The following is a 25,806-nucleotide window of genomic DNA, read 5'->3' as shown; positions in this document are numbered from 1 at the left end:
TTATTTTGTCGAAAAGTTGTGCTACCAAGTATTAGGCTGAGGGTGCCAGTACTTTTGTCCAGCCCATTTATGGAGTTTTGTGTAAAATGGCAATGATTTAATTTCTTTTTCATTCGCTATTGTGTTTTTTCATTGCAAGCAAAGTAAATGAAGATATTACTAGTACCAAAGCATTTGTAATTGCAATCATTTTCTGGGAGAAATTGAGCATTATCTGACAGAATTGCAGGGGTGCCAATACTTTTGGCCAGCAGAGTAGTTCAAATAATGGAGTACTCTGATAAGGAACATACAACCCCAAGTAAAAAGTATGGAATCACCAGTCTCGGACGAGCACTCACTCAGACATTTTATCATGTAGAACAAACTCTGATAAAATGCTTGAAAAAATAATGAATTAGTTAGTTCAGAAGTCCAACACTTTAGCATTCCGAAACTCTAAAAGAATTGAATAAAAACATTGTGGTGGTCAGTAAAAGTTACTTTTATAGAGCAAGTGCAGGGAAATATATATGGAATCCCTCCATTCTGAGGGAAAAAATATGGAATCATGAGAAACAAATAACAAAACACATCTCTAGTATTTAGTAGCACCACCTCTAGCTTTTATGACAGCTTGGAGTCTCTTGATGAGTATTCTTCATCAATTTAGTGCCATCTCTCTTTGATTGCAGTTGCCAGATCATCCTTGCAGGTCAGAGCCTTACTGTGGACCTTTTTTTTAAATTTTATTTCCACCACAGGTTTTCAATAGGGTTGAGATCTGGGCCATGACAATGACGTCTTCTGAAGACAGTACACAAGAAACCCTGCGCGTCTCATCAGGCCATAGGACATGGTTCCAGTAATCCATGTGCTTTGTTGACGTCTTCAGTAAACTTTTTTCGGGGTTTCTTGCGTACAGTCTTCAGAAGAGGCTTCCTCCTGGAGTGACAGCCATACACACCAATTTGATGTAGAGTGCGGCGTATGGTCTGAGCACTTACAGACTGACCCCCCACTTCTTCAATCTCTGCAGCAATGCTGACAGCACTCCTACATCGAGTCAAAGCAGTACTCAATTTGGACATTTCGGGATGTACGTAGTTTCTAAGGGGTGTACTCACTTTAGTTACCAGGGGTTTATCTATTAATGCCTATATTTTGAGTTATTTTGAGGGGAGAATAACTATTATATAAGCTGCACACAGACTACTTTTCATCGTGTCAAAGTGTCATTTTGTCATTGTTTTCCCATGAAAAGATATACCGTATTGGCCCGAATATAAGACGGCCCTGATTATAAGACGACCTCTTTTTCAAGACTCAAGTTTGAAAAAAGACTTTTTGAACACCAAATTAATATTTATACAGAAAATAATTACAGTACATCCGAAACAAATGATTTTAATTAGGGTTGTTCCGATCATGTTTTTTTGCTCCCGATCCGATCCCGATTGTTTTAGTTTGAGTATCTGCCGATCCCGATATTTCCCGATCCGATTGCTTTTTTTTTTTGCTCCCGATTCAATTCCAATCATTCCCGATAATTTTTCCCGATCATATACATTTTGGCAATGCATTAAGAAAAAAATGAATAAAACTCGGACGAATATATACATTCAATATACAGTATGTAAGTACTGTATTTGTTTATTATGACAATAAATCCTCAAGATGGCATTTACATTTTTAACATTCTTTCTGTGAGAGGGATCCACGGATAGAAAGACTTGTGACTTTGTATATTGTGACTAAATATTGCCATCTAGTGTATTTGTTGAGCTTTCAGTAAATGATAAGATGAGTGAATTTTGGCAGCCTTTGGGGCATTTTTTTTAATTGGCTGCCAAAATTCATTTTACGCTGCCTTTTACTGTATTTGTTTATTATGACAATAAATCCTCAAGATGGCATTTACATTATTAACATTCTTTCTGTGAGAGGGATCCACGGATAGAAGACTTGTGACTTTGTATATCGTGACTAAATATTGCCATCTAGTGTATTTGTTGAGCTTTCAGTAAATGATACTGTAGCCATGCCCAAATGCATGATGGGAAATGGAACCATGACTCTGTGTAGTGCTACCAATTGATATATCTTCTCTGCTTTGGGAAATAAAATAAGGTGGTTAGAAAAAGATCAATTGCTACATTGCTTCTCCACATTGCTTCCCATGATATTTCTAATCGTAGGGAGAGGGATTGTAAGGCTTTAGCCAATTAAAAAAAATGCCCCAAAGGCTGCCAAAATTCACTCTACTCATTTTACGCTGCCTTTTATCTCTCTATATAGGTAAAACGGCGCCATTACAGATTGAGCGCGACAATGCGTGAGTGGGTCGTGCAGCGCATGCATTAATTGCGTTAAATATTTTAACGTGATACATTTTTAAAATAATTACCGCCGTTATCGGGATAAATTTGATAACCCTACCTTAAGCCTAAAGACTGGATTAGTGCAACATATTATGTCTGTAACGTTAAATACAATTAGAAAACGATTTAATTAAAAAATATATATTAAAAAAAGGCATGGCCGATATTTTTTTGCCGATTCCGATACTTTGAAAATGACGTGATCGGACCCGATTTGAGAGAAAAAGCATGTTATTTTGCCTCATTCAAATCTTAATATCGGAACATTTAAATATGTAACGTGCAATCACATTCGTACATGAATGGCTTTTGGTTTTTGAAATGTAAATAAACCAATCTATTGTGATAAAACAACAAAATTGCAATAACTGCATTAACCATCAAAGTGAAGTCTAACTAACTTTAGTCTTGAAACAAATCTGAATAAGGAAAAAACATTGCAATAAAGCAAACTGGTTAAACTAAAAAGAGTAGCTGAGATCTGTCATGACAACATCGCTTCAATGATATCTGGCGCCATCTAGCGTCGTGACTGGGAAGAGTAGCTGAGAGCTGTCAAGACAGAACATCACTTCAATGATATCTGGCGCCATCTAGCGTCGTGAATGGGTATAATGTCTAGACCGCGAATATAAGACGACCCCCATCTTTTTCAGTGTTATTTTAATGCAAAAAACACTGTCTTATATTCGGGCCAATACGGTACTTAAATATCCGCAGAAATGCGAGGGGTATACTCAATTTTGTGATCCACATAAGTCGCAGTACTGGCCAAAATATTTAAAAAGTGTGATTTATAGTCTAGAAAATACGGCAAGCATAGGTAGCATAGGTACCACCCTTCCACTTCAAATGGACTGGAGACGTGATTAACTAATGGCGTCAATGAGTTAACACACAATAGCAGCTACAGTACACACACAGTACCCCTTCATAAATGAGACACATTCTCTCCGGAGTCAATGGACTGAGGCGTCTGTCTCTCAACGCCGTCTATCAAAGCGCTTTTGCACAGGCCCGTCACAGACTTCTTGGACCGCCCTTGATTCTTAAAGCCCACAAGGAAGTAAAGAAGTGGGTTGATGCAGCTTTTGATGTGGGACATAGTAATGGTGGCGGGCAACCAGGTATGGTGAACTGAGTTGCTGCTATCCACCATCTCCAGCAATAGCAAGCCATGGTACGGAGCCCAGCACACGAAGAACACCAGCACCAGCAGGACCATCAAACAAAGGGCACGCAACTTGCCCGCCAAGTGGATGCGGCGGATGCCCACCGCAGCCAGGATGTAGCAGCCCAGGATGACTAGGAAAGGCAGCAGGAAGCCGCATAAGAAGCGGATCAAGTAGAGCGCTTTCTTATTTTTCTGTCTGCACTGGATCAGGTTGTTGTCTTTGTAGAGAATTCGACAGAAGTAGAAGGGCAAACTCAATGCCGCCGCCATCAGCCACGTGCACGCGGCTACCACGCGGGCAAGGCACACCGTGCGGTGGTTCCGTGTGAACACGGGAAACCACACGCAGACAGCCCGGTCCCCGCTGATGATGGCCAGCATGAAGACGGAGCAGAACATATTGGTGTACTTGAAGAAACCGTTGAACCTGCAGATGAACAAGCCGAAGAGCCACTCGTTCAGGAACAGATCCTTGACCAGGGAGAGGATTCGGCTGAAGCACAAGATGAGATCCGCCACCGCCAGGTTGACCAGCCACACGTTGAGGACCGTTGCCTGGAGAGAAGGACAATGCAGGGGAAACAAAGAATGGCACTGTTCAAAACTGTATAGAGCAGGGATCCCCAACCGGTAGCGGCCCGTCGCATATTTGCGATAAAATTATTCATCTGGCCTGTGCCTCTTGATAAACCAATCTGCCTGTCTTCTCTGTAACTATGATAAAACTGGATAAGATGTCATCATAAAAATCCTTCAGAGCTTCTGCTGGAGGAGCAACTTTTTTCCAGCTCCGTTTCTTGGCTGAAGTGAAGCCTTGTCTTAGTCGCTAGACTCGCTATGACCTTGAAAAAGCAATAATGCCTTTATTACCAGGGCGTAGGTTTGCACAGGGGCTGTAGGGACATACCACTACCAACTTTCCAAGATGCTCAAATTGTCCCCACCAACTTTTAAGCAACCTTACTTGCATCACAGTCATGGACGAAATTATTGGCACCCCTGGAATTTTTTACAAAAATTAATGCAATTACAAATGTTTTCAGTATGAATGTGTTAATTTCTTGGATGTGCATTGGAATAAGAAAAAGAAGCTTCTTTTTTCTTTTCTCTGTAGGCTTCATTCTTTTTTCTGGCACTGGGTGCCTTGACAGTGTGCAAGGAGTCATGAAATTAGGAGACTATCAAAATGTTTTGAGCCGGTCATGGGTGTTCCAACAGGACATTGACCCAAAACATACCTCAAATAGCACCAAGAAATGGTTCGAGACCAGTGTCCAGTGCCAGGAAAAAGAATAAGGCCTACAAAGTAAGAAGAAGTAAACATAGTGGAGGTCCAATGATGTTTTGGGGTTGTTTTGCTGCCTCTGGCACTGGTATCCTCAACAGTGTCTAAGGAGTCATGAAATACGGACACCACCAAAATGTTTTGGGCTGGAATGTAGGGTGTAGTGTCAGAAAACTGGGTCTGTGTCAGAGGTCATGGGTGTTCCAACTGGACAAGCACCCAAAACATACCTCAAATAGCACCAAAAAATGGTTGGAGAGGAAGCGCTGGAGAATTCTGAGGTGGCCATCGATAAGACTGTATCTTAATCATATAGAACACAATGGTGAAATCTCAGAATTGCTCTTGCAAGAAGGCAACCTTCAAATCTTAAGAGACATGGAACACTTCGCAAAATAAGAGTGGTCCAAAATTCCATCTGAGAGGTGCACAAAACTTGTTGATGGTGTAGAATTATATTTCCATTTATTCACATAATCATATGTAGAAGCAGTCACATTTCATTCTAAATTATAACACAGGCTCTAGGCCCTCTTACCAGTGTATGTAATCTGATCAGGGCTGGGGGTTGCACATTCCAAATGAAGTAAGTAAAAAGGCTATGTGCTTGGAGGCGGGACACACTCTGTGTCCCGGTACTGGTCTTCTCTGTTTGTCTGTCTTTAAGTGTAAATTCTTTGTTCTTATTTATTCCTGGATTCTGTGTCATCATCTCCTGTTCATTATGAGAATAAAAAAAGCTGCAAAAAGGAAAAATCGACTCTTTTCCTTCAATGGTTAGAGGAAGCGATTGCTTTCTGTTATGTCTTCTAAAGGATGCGCAACCAAATATTGAGTTTAGGGTGGCAACAATTTTGTCCAGCCCATTTTTTGCAATCTGTGTAAAATTGTGTTCATTTTGGCTTTTCTCATCAGCTTTTTTATGTTTTTCCAATGCACATCCAAGAAATAAACACATTCCTACTAAAGACATTTGTAACTGCATTAATTTCTGTGAGAAATGCTGTATTTTCTGGAAAAGTTCCAGGGGTGCCAATAATTTCGTCCATGACTGTATATAATTAGTTAAATAGGCAATTTAGATTGTCTTCCGATATGTTGTAAGGATAGAATTGACCCAACCCTTTTTAATAGCCTGGAACTCCAGACTCACTGCTGTTCCAGCTATAGTGTCTGGGACCCAGCTCCTTATTGGCCTCTTGAGCCCGAACGAAATTGTCCGTGCAATCAGATTCGTTTTTTTGCTGGACGTGTTCTTAACGAGCAACGTCACTCTTGCGCGTCCGAAGTCGTCTCCGCAACAACACAGATGGTGAACAGGGGAGCCGACAATGTGTTCCTATCCGCGGTAAATTCAGTTTTAAATGACTAAGAAAACATCGAGTCGCTAAAACCAACAGTCTGTCTCACGCTAACCATGTTCACCTCGTATGTTTACGGCCTCGCGCTAGAGTTTCTTGTCGCTTTACCAACGTCACGTCCGCCCGTAGTTGATTGGTCCACTCCGTTGTCTGTTTGCTGTGGCTTGGTCCGCCCTGGGAATTTGATCCGCGGAACAGTACCTCTATAGCTGGAACAGCGGTAAGTCTGGAGTTCCAGGCCACATTATTAAGTGAATTACTTTCATTATATTCAGATTTATATTGACCCATTTTCACTTGCTGAATGAGTCAGTCCATTTTTCTCCCCTTAAACACACGTTTGATTTGCTGATGACTTCACCTCCCATTTATAAAACCCCACCGGACATCCCAGACAGGATATGAAACGTGGACATGTCCGGGCAAAAGGGGCCATTTGGTCACCCTATGCATAATATCTGCCCAAAAGCTAGCAAACGAGGCAATGAAGCCTTCAAAGCTGCTTTGGTACATAAGACACTAAGTACCCTGGAATACTTTGTTTTATTGTTGTTTTTTTTTTTTTAATGCGAGCACGAAGGACAGAAACAAATAGTGCATCGTACCTCATTGGCAAACTGTAATGCAAAAGCCAAGAAACTTTCACCATTGGAGAAGAAGAACTTATTATGCCGGCGACCAAGGATATTTGCCGATCTCTCATCACACCTAGATCAGATCAAGCTCGGGCCTCCCACTGATTCAACGTACAACCCCTAGCAAAAAGTATGGACTCACCAGTCTTGGACGAGCACTCACTCACACATTTTATTATCTTGAAAAAATAATGAATTAGTTCAAAAGTGCAACTCCTTGGCATTCAGAAACACTAAAAGAAATGAATAAAAACCATTGTGGTGGTCAGTAAATGTTACTTTTATAGAGCAAGTGCAGGGAAATAAATATACTATATATATACTCCATTCTGAGGACAAATATATGGAATCATGAGAAACAAACAAAGAAATAACAATTGCACCACCTCTGGTTTTTGACAGCTTGCAGTCTCTGAGGCATGAACTTGATGAGTGACAAACAGGATTCGTCATCAATTTGGTGCCAACTCTATTTGATTGCAGTTGCCAGATCATCCTTGCAGGTCGGGGCCTTGCTGTGGGCCATTTTTTTCCATTTCCACCACAGGTTTTCAATAGGGTTGGGATCTGGGCTATTTGCAGGCCATGACATTGACTAGATGAGTCTTTCTCCAAGGAATGCTTTAACAGTTTTAGCTCTGTGGCATGATGCATAGTCATCTTGGAAAATGACAAACATATTTTCTCATGGAGGGATAAGAAAGCTGTCTAAAATTTCAATGTAAACCTGTGCATTTAACCACAGCCATCTCCCCAGTGCCTTTGCCTGACATGCAGCCCCGTATCATCAAGGACTGAGGGAATTTTGATGTTTTCTTCTTCTTTGTAAATCTCACTGGAACGGCACCAAACAAAAGTTCCAGCATCATCACCTTGTCCAATGCAGATTCTTGACTTATCACTGAAAATAACCTTCATCCAGTCATTCACAGTCCATGATTGCCTCTCCTTAGCTCATTGCAGTCTTGTTCTTTTCTGTTTAAGTGTCAATGATGGTTTCCTTTTAGCTTTCCTGTATGGAAAATCCAATTTCCTTTAGGCGATTTTGCACAGCTCTGTCACATACCTTGACTTCAGCTTCCTCCCATTTCTTCTTCATTTGTCTTGTTGTACATCTTCTGTTTTCAAGACATATGGCCTTTAGTTCTTTGTCATGACGTTTGGATGTCTACCAGTATGCTTAACTTTACCAACCATGTGAACAGCCCACGTCTTTGGCAACCATTTGTGTAGCGTTACCTTCTTCAAAAAGTTTGGTAATCCTCTCCTTAGTCTCAAAGAGACATCTCTCTGGTTGGAGCCATGATTCTTGTGAATCCACTTGGTCCAGCAGCCCTTCAAGGTGTGATAACTGCACTGTTTTTAACTGCTGACTAACGAGCAGGGCTAATCTGAGGCAGGGGCCCAATTAAGGAAAGGAAATTGACTGTGTCTGTATTTTCTACTCAAAATGGAGTGATTCCATATTTTTTTCTTCAGAATGGCGTGATTATATATTTATTTCCCTGCACTTGCTCTATAAAAGTAATATTTACTGACCACTACAATGTTTTTATTCATTTCTGTTATTGTTTCTGAATGCCAACTAATTCATTATTTTTTCAAGCTTTTTATCTGAGTTTGTTCTACATAATAAAATGTCTGAGTGAGCGCTCGTCCAGGACTGGTGATTCCATACTTTTTGCCATAAGCGGAGTTTAGGGGGGGGGGGGGGGGGCCCCCTGGTGGCCGAAAAGTATAATTGCATGTAATTGACTTTTCTATAGATATACAGTATATACAAAACAAACAACAAAAATAAATGAACAAAAAACGGTATTAAAATGTGTCAAAATTATTTTTCGAACAGATCATGTGACTCATTTGCTTTGCATATTATTTTGAAGAAAAAAAATTGGCGAGGGCAATTTTATTTTTCAAATGATTTTTTTCTCTGATTGAAAATATTTTATTATGATTGAAGTAACTTTTGGGGGGACTGAATGATTTAGACACATTTGCCCTACTCATAATATGGCCCAAACACAAGAAGGATTGCTAAAATCAAAGCAAACTCTTTTTAATGAAAAATAAAGCGTTCAAGTGTTCAAATGCAAATATTTGAGTCTCAAATATTTTTTTGCTTTAATTTTTTTTTTTCTGTGATTGAATTTTTTCTATTTTTGAAGTTATTTTTCTTTTGATATTATGTTTTTTTTGTGTGAAGCAACTTATTTTTTGAATGAATAATAAAGACACAAATGTCCTAGCCAAAATGTGGCCCAAACACAAAACAACATTATTTCAATCAAAAAGTTGCTTCAATCAAAAAAAAAAAAAAGACTTCAATCAAAAAATTTTTAAAATAAAAATAGCTTTCAAATGCAAATTTTGGAATTTTAAATTTATTTTTGCATTTAAACACATTTTTTTGACTGAATTGACTTTTTTTTTTAAATTGAAAATATATATTTTGATTGAAGCAACTGTTTTTTGTTTTTGTTTTTTTTTCGAATAATGAAGACACAAATCTAATTCCATATGGCTCCGCCCAGGGGATACGATTTTTGACTGAGGAAACTACATTGGCACGACACTGGCAGGCGCACCATATTCAATGGATGATGGTCTTAGCAAAAAGTATAGCTGCCCTGCTAGCAGCCTGATTTAGAATCCCCTTCAAGAATGATGGGAAACAAAAAACACTCATTTTCAACTTATTATTATGAATATTCTTGTAAGTTAATTTTATTGCTGACACTGCGTTTCAGGGTAATGGTAATGGTAAATGGTGTTATACTTATCATCAACATGTTGTGCTCCACCTGCCCAAAAAGTCAAACTCCGCCCATGCTTTTTGCTATGGGTAGTATGCAGGGGTGAAAGTGGGCCAGAACTGTCAGGAACGCAGTTCCGGTATAAGATTCAGGGCCAGAACACAGTTCCAGTATAAGATTCAGGGCCCAAATGCTGTTCCGGTATAAGATTGAGGGCCCGAATGCTGTTCCGATACACGGTGCTTTGATTCTGAAAATACGCTATGTAAAAAAAAAAAAAAAAAATGCTAAGCTGCCACACATGCATTTCATCTCCAAGAAGAAAACAATCTACCAACATCAGATGTGTAACGTCATCCGTTTCCACCAATATTTATTATTTATTTTATTCCATGGACGGCACGGAGGTTTCCCCAGCTTCTGCAGTTATCCGAGTCTGACGATGATGAGTCACGTCAACGAACTCACGCAGCAAAGCAAAATGCCTGGACTCATTTATCCGTTCAATTGGCTGACATACTGACATTTGATTAGCAGAGATAGTTAGCTCTGATTGGTTCAAATGTTTCTGGAACAGCAAAAATAAAATTAAAAAAAAGGTTTTAGAAGGCGACAAAAAAGGGCAATGCAACCTAAAATGGATCAAATCTTCAAGAGCAACGAAAGAATTTAGGAGGGTTATTTATCATATTTACTTTTATTTGTTCTGATGGGGAGGTTCAGAACATCTTGGCTGTCAATGTGCACTTTGGACTTATATTTGTTCATTTATGTTAGGCGACTTATTCATTTCCTTCTGATTTAAAAAAGTCAATGTTTGCGCGATCTTCAGAATAAATTCCATTTCACTCTGCATAATATAAGTCATTTGTACTTATTTTTCTAAATTAATGTTACTTATATCTTTATTATAAAAAAAAAAAGTAAATGTTTACATTAACTTCAGTTTTAATATATATATATCCTATGTTCTTAAGTACCGGTAGTTAAAATTGAGATTTGGCTTTTAGTATGTGAGGAAGGGAAAATAAAAATTAGAAGATGGAGGTTGGGGTTATTACTGGTTTTGTTAACTATTATTTGCAAATCATTGAAAAAATACAATTTTGAAAGAAAATCAGTTTTTGTATGAGTTATAAAAATAACTGTGCTAAAACAGTTTTCTTTGCATTTCAGTAGTTTAAGAGGTTTGACCCCTCACCACACCCAAAAAAAAAAACTCGAAAAAAACAAAACAAAAAAATAAATAAAATTTCTGGCTCTGTGGCGACCTTCGCGTCGGAGAGTTCCGGCAAGAAATTCTAGCCACTTTCACCCCTGGTAGTATGGGGAAGTATTTAACATTCGTTTTTAGCCCTGTCGTGTTATTTTTTGCCACACGTTGCCGTTCTGAGAAAAAAAATGCCAACGTCACACAGGTCCGTGGTGTTAAAAAAAAAAAAACGGTTAGGGACCCCTGGTATAGTGAAATGAATTCTACCTTGAGCTTGATCCCCGCGACCCAGATCACCACTAAATTGCCTGGAATTCCGATCAGGATGGTAAGCGCGGTGAAGACCAGGGAGGTCAAGTCTAACTCATCGTCATCAGTCCCGTCGTCCCTCCGGATGCCGAGGGTGGTGTTGGGGAAAACAGTCGACTCGGTAGCATCTGGATCCATCACAGGACCTGCAGTCACATGACTTGACTCTTTGCGTCTAGATCTAGTTCGATAAAATCCAGGTTAATAACCACTGGTCTAGAAACTGGAGTTCACTATGATTTATGAGACTTTGACTTTAGCTACGTATTTTCAGATGCAAATTTTAGCGGCCACCACGTCAAATAAGTGCCCTCCAGGAAGGTCTGTAGAATTTAGTATCAAGGCTTAAAATGAAAAGAAAATAATGCCGACTTTTTACATCAACTGTAAATATTAAACCTACAAAGACTGGCAATCTAAGATATCAGTAAAGTTTACCTTTGTTGCAGCACAAACCAGTTTTCTGTTAAATTCTATGTCCGTGTGTTGAATTTTTCATCTTGTTAAGCACTTAGTTCAATCCATTCTGGGCGGCAAATGGACAACCAGTTGATTAAAAAGTGAGACACACCACCATTCTGTTGAAGGTGTTGCAGTATTTTTGACTTTGATGATTGTCTCGTGGGTGATGTTTTATATCACCGAGTCAACGCAACTTGTTGTTGATTAAAATGCTGTGATCTGATTGTGACATCTGGTGCCAGCCTTGACCGTGGGAAAGTCACATCACTGCCAGTCATGAAGAAAGTAGCTGTTCCTATTTTGTAATCACAAAGCTTTGTGAAATCATTGATGCCTACTGCCAGAACAGTAACTACTGTTATTAAGTACCAGATTTTTAAAAACACTTTCAGGGACAGAGGTCAATACAGTGGACAAAGAAGTTGGCACTTAATTGAGCAATTAACTATTTTTGGTTAAAAAATGTATTTTTTTTTTTAGATATTTCAAGACCTATGACTTTTTTTTGGTCATTTAAAGTGCGTATGACAGGATAAAATAAGTCTTAGATAGCATTATTATGTAAATTAGAATCAGATTTTGAGACGATTCGACTATATACAACAATTTGGCAAAGCGCAGGTAACTAGAAATTAGTATTTTAATCTGCCGTTTAACCTCTGCCTGTCATTATAGCGCTCTAGCGTCCCAAATAGGAGGATGGCGTTGGCAGGGTCATGGTTTCATCTGGTTTAGAATTCAGCCCATTGAGGGGGAAATATTCAGGATGAGGAAAATGTGTCAAAGAGAGCCGCAAAATGTAATTGTTTAAGTCTCTCTACTCCAATATTTTTCCCCAATTGCTGAATAAATGGTACGGTCATGACAAATAAGTCTTGTGCTAAATGGAATATGAAATAATAAAAATGCATTTATTCAGGACGACATGGAAAAATGACTCCATAATGGACAAAACTGTCGACTTCACCTTTACCGTCGCACCCCCGAACAATATTTAATGACACCGTAGTTAGTCAAGCTTTTGTCATTTCCCTGCCCCCGCTTCGGAGAATGTCAACAAACCAAGAGGCGTGACAGGTAGCCGACATGCTAACCCGAACCGAGTGATGTTTCAAAGTCTATTCTCGGCTTTCGAAGCGAAAAATCACTCAGAACTACCCGGGACCATTTCACACAGCGGCGGGGTCGTCGATTGTTGTTGCCGATTGGCAACCCGCCCGGCGGCGAGCAAGTTACAGCTCGTTCCCCTGCTACGGACAGGACAACTCGCCGGGGAAGCAGCTGGAGAGTACTGCCTGACAAACCGGCCGACGTCAGAGGAGCGCGTAGCTGGCACTAGGCATGTGCCGGTATGAGATTTTGACGGTACAATAACCGTGAGCAAAAATACCGCGGTTTCACGGTATCACGGTATTGCAATTATAGCTACAAAATGTGTTATTTTGAGATGGGTTAAAAAAATAACTTGAACAGGATTTTTTTTTTTTTTTTTTTCAGAACATAGTTGCAAATAATTGGAACATGAATATATTGTTAAAATTAATAAATTATCAATTAAAAAAAAAAAAAATCAAATAAAATTAAAATATAATTTATAGAATATACCCACAGCCACAGCTCAAGTTGCTTAAGATTAGAGCAAGAACAAAATAATTTCTATAAAAATGTAAAAACACTTTTGAATAAAATTTTTAAAAACATACTGCATGACTTTTTTTTTAGAGGGTCAATAATCATTACTTTAACCTTATACACAGCAAAGTCATTCACTTATGCATGTGCTTCAACATTTTTTATTCCTCATCACTGTCCATATCTTTTTTAAAGGGCAGATTTTTCTTGTGGAAGATCAACTAATCCACATGTTCAAGTAGACTGCGTTTCGTGGAAACAAAATCTCCAGAGGGTCGCGCTGCCCTTTCCACTATTGTAGTGGGTTATTTTTCAGGGTTAAAAACTCACGATCTCTGTACCGCTCCACACTTCACACAAGCTCTGTCCCATGCGAACAGGTCTGGCTCCCTTCATCACTTCACAGTCCGACTTTGTTTTCCTGGGTGCGTTGAAAATCAATCACTCCACGTCGCTGCCGTCGGAGCTCAAACTGTTCATTGTTTTAGCATGTTGCTTCGTTGCCACTACTAGTTTTGTTTTGGGCTGTGAAGAAAACGCTACGGAGTGTGCGCTACAGTGGTTTTGTTAGCTCTCGCGTTTTTATAACACGCCCATGACGATCGGGTAATGACGGCGACTAGTAGCGGTTCTGCCGAAATGCATGGGAAGTTGAGGCAACCACGACTGTGAGTGGTGCTTGTCCATATTATATGCGTGCGGTCTCAAGCTAAGTGCGCTGTGTGACGAATGACACAAGCGCAGCATGTGAAGTAAAGGCTAAATTATCATCATATTAAGCAATGCATTGAACTAGGCATTAGAAGCCGATTCTTGTGCTCTCTACTATCGGTTCATTGAATATTTAATGGCTAATTACTGTCGAATGTTAAGTTTACTATCGATACAGCTGTATCTCTCACCTGTAAAACTGGATATCCGGTCGTATCGGTTTATCGTTCTCTAGCTTAATTAAAACATGTGCCATGATCCCATTTGACATAATACAAAACACGATGTTTATTCACTTCCTCATAAGTCCAATGGTCCCACAGTAGTAAGGCTAGTTTTGGCCAATATTAGCGGTGAACGAGAACCTATTAAAACCCAAAAAGGCTCACACGCCTCTCCCTGGTGCAGCAACAATTTTCTGCAGCCGTTTGGCTGGCGTGATGCGAAAAATAAACGAATTATTCTGCAAAATCAGCTGAATCCGCGGTCCATCTGCGTGCGATAAAGCAATGCTGTATTGTGAGACGCTGACCAGGGTAACGTTTGCATTAGTCCTAAACCCAAGACTGAAGCCAGAAGTCACTCATTTTCATGGCGCGGGATTCAAAAATTGAATAATTGAAATTGAAAAAAAATGTTGAAAAATTAAACACATATCCAAGCGGTTCATATCATTTAGGAGCATAAAACACCACGTGAAATATGATATAGACATAATTTTTGGTGTCATACGCACTTAAATTGGCTATTAGCAAATATTATTGCTATAATTTGAATTGTAAATCAGGCAATTTATATGTTATTTTTTTATAACCATAAAAACTAAATTACCGTAAATAATATAAAATGAATAAAAACACAAATAAACACTGGTTACGGCTCCAAGTAACATATTAAAGTTGATTTTTTCCCCCATTAGTATTTAACTCACTGCACGCCATTGACGAGGATAGACGTCCAATTCATTTAAACTGGGAAGACTGGCTGTGAATGCTCATGTTTCAGTGCCATGGCATCCTACGGAGCCCATAAAGGGACATTGGCAGAAATCAAATTCAAACAATGTGTTACGCACTAGATAGTATATGGTGCGCACTAGAAACTATCTGGTGCGCACCAGAAACAATCTAGTGAGCACCAGAAGGTCCCCTTTTATAGGCCACGAACTGCAGGCGTGCATCGGACGCCAGCAGTTTTGGCATGCTAGATATTTATATAATATTATTTGTGTTGATGTCCCTTTAGGGTCTACATAGCATCCAATAAGTTTAAAAAAACAACAACAACAACAACAACATAATTTGTGCATGAAAGTGTTGAAATCTGATCCAAAAAGAAATCTTAATAATCAATTTTCAATCTTGATAAAACTTTTATTTGGTTTTATGAAGTGATTTTCCCAACATTTCTAGAGAAACAAAACAATCAACCAGCACATAATAATGCATTTGAACATACAATGGCAGCTACATATCATACGGTATCCATCCGTCGCAGGGGGTGCTGAAGCCTACATCCAGAACTGGTTGCCAACCAATCAAAGCATGACACACTATTGAGTAGTCATTTTAGCTGCTCCTTTCCCTAATCAAATCTGTGACCGGCTCTCTCGAGGACATCTTGAGCTGTCCCACTTCTTGGTCAATGTCGTCGGTCAATGCGCTCTTGTAGAGGTCCGTCAGAGACTTCCTTCCGTTCATCTTTAAGCCAATGAAGAAGTAAAGAATCGGGTTGAGGCAGGTTTTGAAGAAGGCCAGTCCTTTGGCGGCTGGCAATAGTTTAATAACCCACTGGCTGTCGCTGTTCACCATCCTGATCAGCAGCAGGATGTGGTAAGGAGCCCAGCACAGGAAGAAGGCACTCACCAGCAAAGCCAGCACCCGCAGGTTACGTGACTTACCCGGCAAGCGGGTGCGGAGGAGACCCACCCCGGCCAGAGTGTAGCAGACCAGAATGACCAGGAAGGGTAGCAGGAAGCCACACAAGAAGCGGATTAAATAAAGCGCTGTCCTGATTTGCTCGTCGAGCACGTCACCCGATCCGCACCGGTCCAAGTTCTGGGGGCAGTGGCAGAAACGTCGATAAACGAAGAAGGGCACGCTGACGAGCATGACTAACCCCCACGTGCTCACGACCACCACCCGGGAGGCACGTAAGGTACGATAGTTCCGGCTAAACACGGGGAACCAGATGCACATTGCCCTGTCCAGACTGATGACGGCTAGCATGAAGACGGCGCAAAACATGTTGCTGTACTTGAAGAAGCCGCTTAACTTGCACATGAATGGGCCAAAGAGCCACTGGTCAGACAACAGAACCTTGATCAGGGAGAAGATTCGGGTGAAGCAGAAAGTTAGGTCTGCAACGGCAAGGTTGATTAGCCACATGTTGAAGACAGATGCCTGGTGAATAGGAAGGACAACGCATCAACAAAAGTAAGAACTGTGCCGGACATTACCATGTAGAGAAATAGGCCATTCCTCCACCTTGAGCTTGAAACCTGCCACCCAGATCACAATGCAGTTGCCCGGAATGCCCAGCAGGATATTGAGTGTGTTGAGGACCAAGGCGACCAAGTCCATCTCACATTCATCGATCACGTTGGTCACTGTGGCATTCATGGAGGTGTTGAGGGGGCAACACAGCGGGGCACCTGATGTAGTGGACAGCGGTCACATGACTTACGTCAGGTCAGACCTATCATGACTAGCGCAGATCTAGACTGCACCGTTTTCAAATACTGATAAACACAACTAGACCCACCAAAACCACACTGCAGTCTAACTTAAGACCAGAAAGTTAAGATGTTCATTTCAGATCGAGTGTCAGTTGACAAATCGTCACGTGCGGGGTACTGTCATGTGAAAAAACTAGGTCACCCCAATAAATATTCAAATCTTTATTAAGAAATGTTCACATATAGGGGTGTGACAAAATATCGAAATGGTGATATATCGTGATACTTTTACAAATTAAATTTATCAACAAAAATGAGTATTCTAACTGAGGAAAAAGTTAGGACTCCCTACCTTTTAAAAGCTAGTGTTACCCCCTTTGGCTGAAATAACTTCAGTGAGACGCTCTTTTTGCAGCCATCTACCAGTCTTTGGCATCGGTCTGAAGAAAGTTTGCCCAGCTCCTCAACGCAGAATACTTTCAACAAGACTGTTGAAGTGAGTGAAAACATCGTGGTGAAATCAAAGGAGCTGTCTGAGGCCTTCAGAAAGAAGATTGTAGACGCTTATGAGTCTGGTAAGGGATTTCAAAAGATCTCAAAAGAATATGAAATCAGCCATTCCTCTGTCCGGAAAATAGTTTAAGAGTGGAGGACATTCAAAACAACTGCCAACGATCCCAGGGCTGGCCATCCAAGCAAGTTCACCCCGAGAGCAGACCGCAAGATGCAAATAGAAGTCTCTAAAAACCCTAAAATGTCATCACGGGACTTACAGCAGGCTCTTGCTACTGTTTATGTGAAAGTGCATGCCTCAATAATCAGGAAGAGACTTCACAAGTTTAACCTTAATGGGAGGTGTGCAAGGAAGAAACATTTGCTCTCCAAGAAGAACATGAAGGCCATACTGAAGTTTGCCAGAGTGAATGTAGACAAACACTTCTGGAATAATGTTCTTTGGACGGATGAATCTAAAATCGAATTATTTGGAAACCAGAACAGAGGACATGTTTGGCGTAATCCCAATACAACATTCCAAGAAAAGAACCTCATACCAACTTTGAAGCACGGAGGTCGATGTGTCATGGTTTGGGGATGCTTTGCTGCAGCAGGACCTGGCCAGCTCACCATCATAGAATCCACCATCAATTCTATCGTGCATCAGAGGGTGCTTGAGGAACATGTGAGATGTAAAAAAATTATAGCTGATGCAAAACTGGACTCTGCAACATGACAATGACCGAAAAATACCGAAAGGAAAAAATGAGTCCTGGAATGGCTGAGTCAAAGCCCAGCTCTTAATCCCATTGAGATGCTGTGGGGTGACTTGAAACAGGCTGTACATGCAAAAACCCTGAAACATCTCACTGTTGAAAGTATTCTGCGTTGAAAAGTGGGGCGAAATTTTTTCAGACCGATGTCAAAGAGTGGTAGATGGCTACAAAAAGTGTCTCACTGAAGTTATTTCAGCCAAAGGGGGTAATAAGGGTGTGCCAAAAAAATCGATTATTAGATGCATCGCGATTCGACACGTGACGATTCGATTACGATTCATAAATGTTTAAAAAACGATGATTTTCCCTAATAACTTTATGACAGCCGCTCGTAGCAGAACAAAATTCAAGACACGTCCGCCCCCCGGACACCTTTAACGGACGCACACACAACGTTATGATGGATGCTGCCTGTTACTGAGCGAGAGATTTACTCCTTTTCAAAAGGTTGGAAAATAAATTTGTGTATGAGACATGCAGGACCTGGCGGTCGTACTTCTATACACAATTTATTTTTTAGAGCGAGAGGAAAAGAGAGATAGTTCGTTGCTCCTTGTCTTTCAGTTGTCAGGCAGCAGTTTCAAGTCATGTCAATTGAAACATGTCCTGAGTGTGTTGCTAAGACCCGTGTGCGTCTATAAGAGGTGAGTACACGAACCCTCTTGTATTGTTTAGCCTTTATTAGGGCCCGAGCACCAACTGGCGTGAGGTCCTATTGTAATGCAAAGGATTATTAGGGCCCGAGCACTTAGCGTGCGAGAGCCCTATTGTAATGCAAAGAATTTTTTTTTTCTCGGCCAATGAAAATGGCCAATTTGGAGGCCTGAACATGCTCGAAAACTCACCAAAATTTGCACATAATTTTGCAACGTTGTGAAAAAATGTAACAAAATGGCTGTGATGTACACATGAATTTTTTAAAAAGGCCTCTCTATTTAAGTTTTTTCGACGTAGAGCGATGAAATTTGGTGAGTCGATACCTTGTGCAAAACTGCTTCAAAAACTCTCTTGCACCTATATTCCAAAACCAACCGGAAATCGGATATTTTTGATTGAATGTGACATTTTTATTGATTTACAAGGTCCACATTTGAGACATTAGTTTGATCGTCCTCATGGGCCTTATCTGGGCGGGGTGCCAAAGTCGGCCATTTTTTGGGGCAAAACACCAAATTCAGAAAATGACTAATAAATCCCTGATACAACATTCAATCTTTTTCATATCTGACATGTATGTGAGGTATCGCAGCCTGAACACGACTGCATTGAAATATTACCTATTAGGCCTGGCGCCCCGTAGTGGGAACAGGAAATCCCCTTCTTTACGAGACAGGCTCCTCCTCCAAGGGAAGGAAATCCATTGACCTAAAACCTGCATCAGAGGAGCCTTAAGACATGTGTTTAGGTGCCTGATGAAAAATATTCAGGTTTCGTTTTGAAGCAGAGGGGTCCAAACAGGAAAGTGAAAATGACCGTCGCCATTTCGGCTCGCCACAAATTCTGAAAAGTCATAACTTGGCAGACATGCCACAAATTCTGAAAAGTCATAACTTGGCAGACATACAACATATCTGTGCCAAACTTCCCATGCTTGGTGAGTCATATTCTGACGGGTCAACCCTACACCGCCAACTAGTGGCAACAGAAAGTCACTCATTTTACTTATACTGGTCCAGTTCTTTTCAGGTTGGTCATTGTAGTTTTAAGAGCTCTTAAAAGAGTGCTATTTAAGGCCAATGTCCACACGTCTCTGTCTGTTGCCATGACGACCCTTTGCTCGCCATCAAGAGGATGTAGATTTTTTTCAGGACAGCTTATAGACCTACAAAATTTGGTATGCTTGGTCACATTGGCTGAATTAGAAGATTCATTTTGGTTTTGAATAAGGGCGTGGTTGCACAGCTCAGTAGCGCCTCCTTTTTGTAGGACTCTCTTCAATACAGGCTTTTTCACCTAGGTGTGTGAATGTATTTCTAATCCCAAAAAAAGGCCAGTTCTGAGCAAGTTAGGTTGTCAGGAGATGATGAGAGGTAGACCAGGGGTTTTCAACCCAGTCCTCAAGGCACACTGTGGGTCCTGGTTTTTGTTCCAGCCGATCCAGCAGAGACAGTTGAACCAATGAGGCTTCTGCTAAAACAAGCCACACCTGACTGCAATCAACTGATTGCACTTGTAAAACACCAGATTGGGGAAAAAGTGTTGTCATCTTGTTTGGTAAGAATGAAATCCTGCACCCACAGTGTGCCTTAGTGGAATAGGTTGGGAACCCCTGAGGTAGACGATCTGCCACCACCCTGACCTGCGTGCCGTCCAAGTTGTGCCAAAGTGCGAAGGCCTGTTCAGTCCTGCTTGCAGGCCTAGTTGGTGTTGTGTTTGAGATGTTAACAGTTAGCGCCGAGCGCTAAGCTAATTAGCTAATTCGCTAACGTTTATTTCATATGCAGAACATGTAAAGCCATGATTAAGTACAGCGTTAACACTACAAACATGCGAAGTACTAAAGAAAACTGTAAAATAAATAGGGCTGCAGCTATCGATTATTTTCGTAGTCCATTGATCGATGAACTAGCTTGTCGACTAATCGAGTAATCGGATAAGGAACATGAAAAATTATAATACCTGAGCTTAGCCTCAAATGGTATTAAAAAAATAGTTAAATAAGGATCTATGAGCAACAAAAGAACAGTTGGCTAACTTACATAGCAAAAGTCCGCTAGCTTAAATGCAATAAAATGCAAACTTTTTTTTTTTTGCAATGCTCTTAACAAATGGTTCAGACACATATTCCCACTAAATTACGAATGCATTGGGAAAAAAATTAGCTTAAACAAAAACTTAGCTTATGTTGGTCTTAACATGGAGCAGCTGGAGTCAGCCATGTCAAATGAGGCAGACTAGGGCAGTGTATCCACTCAAATCAATAAAACTGAATGCAAACACTTTCAAAACAAACCACTACAACGCCACAATAATTAAACGAATACTCGAATCAGCAAAATTTAATTCGAATCTTTTTTTTCTAATCGAATACTCGAGTTAATCGATTAATCGTTGCAGCACTAAAAATAAAATATATTGGTTAAAAGTCTTATTTCTAAAGACACTTTGTAACCTGAGAATGTGGAATTCATTCCACCTGTGTAAATTTTATCGTATTGTTGAGAGAAATAAGTAATGCCTTTAAAATGGTTAATTGCACTTTTTTGTTAAAGAAAAAAAAGGCAGTTTAATGGGAGCTTTTTGTTGTATGTGCATGTTACCATCGTTCCTGTTGAATCTTTAGGTTATTTTAAATAAATAATGGACATAAATTTGTTTGGCTACTTCATTAATTAGTAATGCACAATGCATGGATAATCGTGATAACCGTGATCATCGTCAATACCGTGATCATCGTTCAAGAATCGAATCGTAGCACCTGAATCGTAATCGAATCGACTCGTGTGGTGTCTAAAATGGCACACTCCGGGGGGGTAACACTAGCTATAATGTGGTAGGGTGACCTAACTTTTTCCTCAGTTAGAATATGCATTTTTGTTGATAAATTTGGTTTAATGAGTAAAACAATGTTATTTTTTGTTGTTTACCTGCTATTAAATCACTTTCTTTTCCAGAGATAAAGAAAAAAAAAGATAGGACATTGATATGTGAACATTTCTTAATAAAGAACTGAATATTAATGGGTGTAGGAATTTTTTCACATGACCGTATATCTTCAAAGGAACAGCCATTTTTTTCATCTTATGTATTAATTTCAGAAATTTATGATATGTTTAGCATTCAAAAGTTTTCATTATTTTAACTTTGTGGTCGTGTCATTTTTATCGCGGAGCCTAGCAAACTGGAACTTTGAGTAAGTACGCCTAATACCCTTGTGTGTAACCTGAGAATGTGGAATTCATTCCACCTGTGTAAATTTTATCGTATTGTTGAGAGAAATAAGTAATGCCTTTAAAATGGTTAATTGCACTTTTTTGTTAAAGAAAAAAAAGGCAGTTTAATGGGAGCTTTTTGTTGTATGTGCATGTTTCCATCGTTCCTGTTGAATCTTTAGGATATTTTAAATAAATAATGGACATATCAGTATAACACCATTTACCATAAATTTGTTTGGCTACTTCATTATTTAGTAATGTACAATGCATGGATAATCGTGATAACCGTGATCATCGTCAATACCGTGATCATCGTTCAAGAATCGAATCGTAGCACCTGAATCGTAATCGAATCGACTCGTATGGTGTCTAAAATGGCACACCCCGGGGGGGTAACACTAACTATAAAGTGGTTGGGTGTCCTAACTTTTTCCTCAGTTAGATTATGCATTTTTGTTGATAAATTTGGTTTAATGAGTAAAACAATGTTAATTTTGGTTGTCTACCTGCTATTAAATCACTTTCTTTTCCAGAGATAAAGAAAAACAAGATCGGACATTGATATGTGAACATTAATAAAGAACTGAATATTCATGGGTGTAGAAATTTTTTCACATGACTGTATATCTCCAAAGGAACGGCCATTTTTTTCATCTTAGTATTAATTCCAGAAATTTATTATATGTTTAGCATTCAAAAGTTTTCCTTATTTTAACTTTGTGGTCATGTCATTTTTATCGCGGAGCCTAGCAAACTGGAACTGTGAGTAAGTACGCCTAATACCCTTGTGTGTACATGTTAGTTGGGGAGCGAATGTTTTGATTGTGTTTTTTATATCGCACAATGTGCTAGAAATTCATTTGGGTGTTGGCAAGGGAGTGGATTCATTTGAGATATCAGCCCGGTGGTCATGAAATGGATTGAACTGAATCTCAAGGCACATCTGACTTGTCATAATTCACTGTTTTGGTGTCATTGACTGCGAAAGATGAACTGCAGTTGCTCTAAAATGAGCTGTATTTACATTGACCATACAGTATCGTTCGCATTTTACGACTTAAAACACTAACCCTTACTACTTAAAACACTAACCCTAAGGAAACTTTACTGATCTTGGCCAGATCACGCTTGAAAATGGGGTTTGTTTTCCGTTTCAATAAATGTTTTGACTTTATTGAACTTATCAACAAACACCGAAGGCTTAAAACAACTTACCAATGAATTAGTATATCTTTGACTTTGATCTGCGCCTGTTGATTTAATTAGTATATTTTTGACTTTGATCTGCGCCTGTTGATTTCATTCACCAAGCGAGCCCGGCGCCTGACTTATAGGGACTAGCTGCTGCTGGGGGCGGAGCCAGAGCGCAGCAATCTGATTGGACCTGAGCTGCACTCCTGATGATTGACATTAGATTGCAACATAAAGTCAACTGGGCAGTAGTTGCCATCATGCACCTCAAAGAGTTGTAACTACAGTGGTATGAAAAAGTATCTGAACCTTTTGGAAATATTTCTGTCTAAAATCATCATCAAATGTGATCTGATCTTTGTCAGAATCACACAGATGTAAAAACAGTGTCTGTTTTAACTAGGGTTGTTCCGATCATGTTTTTTTGCTCCCGATCCGATCCCGATCGTTTTAGCTTGAGTATCTGCTTGTATTGCTTGCTTGTATTGCTTGAGTATTGCTTGTTTTTTCCCCCGATTCAATTCCAGTCATTCCCGATAATTTTTCCCGATCATATACATTTTGGCAATGCATTAAGAAAAAAATGAATACAACTCGGACGAATATATACATTCAACATACAGTACATAAGTACTGTATTTGTTTATTATGACAATAAATCCTCAAGATGGCATTTACATTATTGGCATTCTTTCTGTGAGAGGGATCCACGGATAGAAAGACTTGTGACTTTGTATATTGTGACTAAATATTGCCATCTAGTGTATTTGTTGACCTTTCAGTAAATGATACTGTGGCCATGCCCAAATGCATGATGGGAAGTGGAACATGACTGTGCGTAGTGCTACCAATTGATATATCTTCTCTGCGTTGGGAAATAACTTAAGAAAAAGATCAATTGCTACCTTGCTTCCCCACATTGCTTCCCTTGATATTTCTAATTGTAGGGAGAGGGATTGTAAGGCTTTAGCCAATTAAAAAAAGGCTCCAAAGGCTGCCAAAATTCACTCTACTCATTTTATGCTGCCTATGATCTCTCTATATAGATAAAACGGCGTCATTACAGATTGAGCGTGACAATGCGTGAGTGGGTCGTGCAGCGCATGCATTAATTGCGTTAAATATTTTAACGTGATACATTTGTAAAAAAAATTAATTACCGCCGTAATCGGGATAAATTTGATAACCCTACTTTAAGCCTAAACTAAAGACTCTGGATGAGTGTAACATATTATGTTTGTAACGTTAAATACAATTAGAAAACCATTTAATTAAAAAATATATATATACACATATATATATATATATTAAAAAAAGGCATGGCCGATATTTTTTTTGCCTATTCCGATACTTTGAAAATGACTTGATCGGGACATCTCTAGTTTTAACTAAAACCACCCACTTAAAGGTTTTCATATTTTAATGTGGAGAGCATGCCTACGATGACAGAATGGGGGGGGGTAAGTGAACCCTCTGCCTAAGGAGACTTAAAGAGCAATTGAAACCATTTTTTACCAAACAATTAAGTCACGTGTGTGCCTAATCACTGATGAGTGGTTTAAAGCTGCCCTGCCCACACACACCTGGTAAGAATTGACTTGATGAGAAGCATTGTCTGATATGCATCATGGTTGTCTGAAGCCCTGCGATCAAGGATTTATGATTTGTATAAAGCTGGGAAAGGATACAAAACCATCTCTAAAAGTCTGGATGTTCATCAGTCGACAGTCAGAGAAGTTGTCTACAAATGGAGAGTTTGGCATTGTTGCTTCTCTCCCGAGGAGTGCCCGACCACCAAAGATGGCGCCAAGAGTTAAGCGCAGAATACTTAGGTGAAAAAAAAAAAAGAACCCTAGAGTGTCTGCTTAAGACTTACAGAAATAACTGGCACTGTCCAATATCTCTGTGCACCCATCAACTATATGTAAAACTATGGCCAAGATTTGCCAAGTTTTGGGAAAATATTTTGTGGACTGATGAAACCAAAGTTGAATTGTTTGGGAGTAACACACAATGTCATGTGTGGAGGAAAAATGGAACAGCTCACCAACATCAACACCTTACCCCACCGTGAAGCATGGTGGAGAGAGCATCATGATTTGGGGCTGTTTTGCTGCCTAAGGGCCTGGACAACTTGCAATTATTAATGGAAGAATGAATTCAAAAGTTTATCAGGATGTTTTGCAGGAAAACCTGAGGGCATCCGTCCGGCAGTTGAAGCTAAAAAGAGGATGGATGCTGCAACAAATCAATGATCCAAAACACAGCAGTAAATCAACTTCTGAATGGTTTCAGAAGAACAAAATACACTTTCTGGAGTGGCAAAGTCAAAGTCAAGACTTGAACCCCATTGAGATCCTGTCGCTTGACCTAGAGACAACGATTCATGCCAACCATCCCAGTAAGCTGATTGAACTACAGCAGTTTTGTAGAGAAGAATGGGCCAAGATTAGTCCTGATCGATGTGCCAGACTGATCTGCAGCAACATGAACCGTCTGGTTGAAGTTATTGCTCCCCTGGGGAGGGGGGGGCACAAAATATTAAATGTGATGGTTCACTTACTTTTCCCCCCTTCTGTCATTGTTTCCATACTATCCTCATTAAAATATGACAACCTATAAATATTTGGGTGGTTTTAGTTAACGCAGACAGTTTTTTCATCTGTGTGATTTTGACAAAGCTCAGATCACATTTGATGGTGATTTTATGCAAGAAATGTGAGAAATTCCAAAAGGTTCAGATACTTTTTCATACCACTGTGAACGAAGAGAAGAAGAGTTGCTGATTCTAAAGTAAGGTCATGCTGGCTTCCCTATTTGCCAGTAGTTTTACATGTACTGTACAAAAGAAAAATACATAGAGAATGTAAAATCTGTTTATTAAATTTCAACAT

General features: G+C 39.7%; 2 protein-coding genes across 6 annotated transcripts; both read right to left on the bottom strand.

The window, feature by feature from the left end:
- Nucleotides 1-1,616: 1,616 nt before the first annotated feature.
- LOC130910731 (C3a anaphylatoxin chemotactic receptor-like) lies at nt 1,617-16,505 on the bottom strand. 4 transcript variants are annotated; one of them, XM_057828257.1, is made up of 3 exons: nt 11,532-11,813; nt 11,052-11,274; nt 1,617-4,089 (listed from the first exon to the last, which is right to left on the bottom strand). In XM_057828257.1, the coding sequence occupies exons 2-3, from the start codon at nt 11,229-11,231 to the stop codon at nt 3,292-3,294; spliced, it is 978 nt and encodes a 325-aa protein (XP_057684240.1). In that variant the 5' UTR covers nt 11,232-11,274; nt 11,532-11,813; the 3' UTR covers nt 1,617-3,291. The 4 variants fall into 4 exon arrangements, with proteins under 4 accessions (XP_057684240.1, XP_057684239.1, XP_057684243.1 ...); XM_057828256.1 differs by having other exon boundaries at nt 11,052-11,239; nt 11,532-11,810; XM_057828260.1 differs by lacking the exons at nt 11,052-11,274; nt 11,532-11,813 and adding an exon at nt 16,357-16,505.
- On the bottom strand, nt 15,286-23,108 carry LOC130910732 (formyl peptide receptor 2-like). Of its 2 annotated transcripts, XM_057828262.1 has the most exons (4): nt 22,937-23,108; nt 19,124-19,218; nt 16,385-16,551; nt 15,286-16,300 (listed from the first exon to the last, which is right to left on the bottom strand). In XM_057828262.1, the coding sequence occupies exons 3-4, from the start codon at nt 16,517-16,519 to the stop codon at nt 15,467-15,469; spliced, it is 969 nt and encodes a 322-aa protein (XP_057684245.1). In that variant the 5' UTR covers nt 16,520-16,551; nt 19,124-19,218; nt 22,937-23,108; the 3' UTR covers nt 15,286-15,466. The 2 variants fall into 2 exon arrangements, with proteins under 2 accessions (XP_057684245.1, XP_057684244.1); XM_057828261.1 differs by lacking the exon at nt 19,124-19,218 and having other exon boundaries at nt 22,937-23,101.
- Nucleotides 23,109-25,806: the final 2,698 nt, after the last annotated feature.

This window comes from Corythoichthys intestinalis, chromosome 22, assembly GCF_030265065.1.
Source record: "Corythoichthys intestinalis isolate RoL2023-P3 chromosome 22, ASM3026506v1, whole genome shotgun sequence".
Taxonomy (NCBI): domain Eukaryota; kingdom Metazoa; phylum Chordata; class Actinopteri; order Syngnathiformes; family Syngnathidae; genus Corythoichthys; species Corythoichthys intestinalis.
This window is presented reverse-complemented; position numbering and strand designations above follow the sequence as displayed.

Excerpts from the sequence above, each read along its gene's own strand:
- LOC130910731 (XM_057828257.1), bottom strand. The coding sequence starts at position 11,231 with ATGGATCCAGATGCTACCGAGTCGACTGTTTTCCCCAACACCACCCTC. Across the intron at positions 4,090-11,051 it reads TCGCGGGGATCAAGCTCAAG|GCAACGGTCCTCAACGTGTG; the intron begins GTAGAATTCATT and ends CCTTCTCTCCAG.
- LOC130910732 (XM_057828262.1), bottom strand. The coding sequence starts at position 16,519 with ATGAATGCCACAGTGACCAACGTGATCGATGAATGTGAGATGGACTTG. Across the intron at positions 16,301-16,384 it reads TGGCAGGTTTCAAGCTCAAG|GCATCTGTCTTCAACATGTG; the intron begins GTGGAGGAATGG and ends CCTATTCACCAG.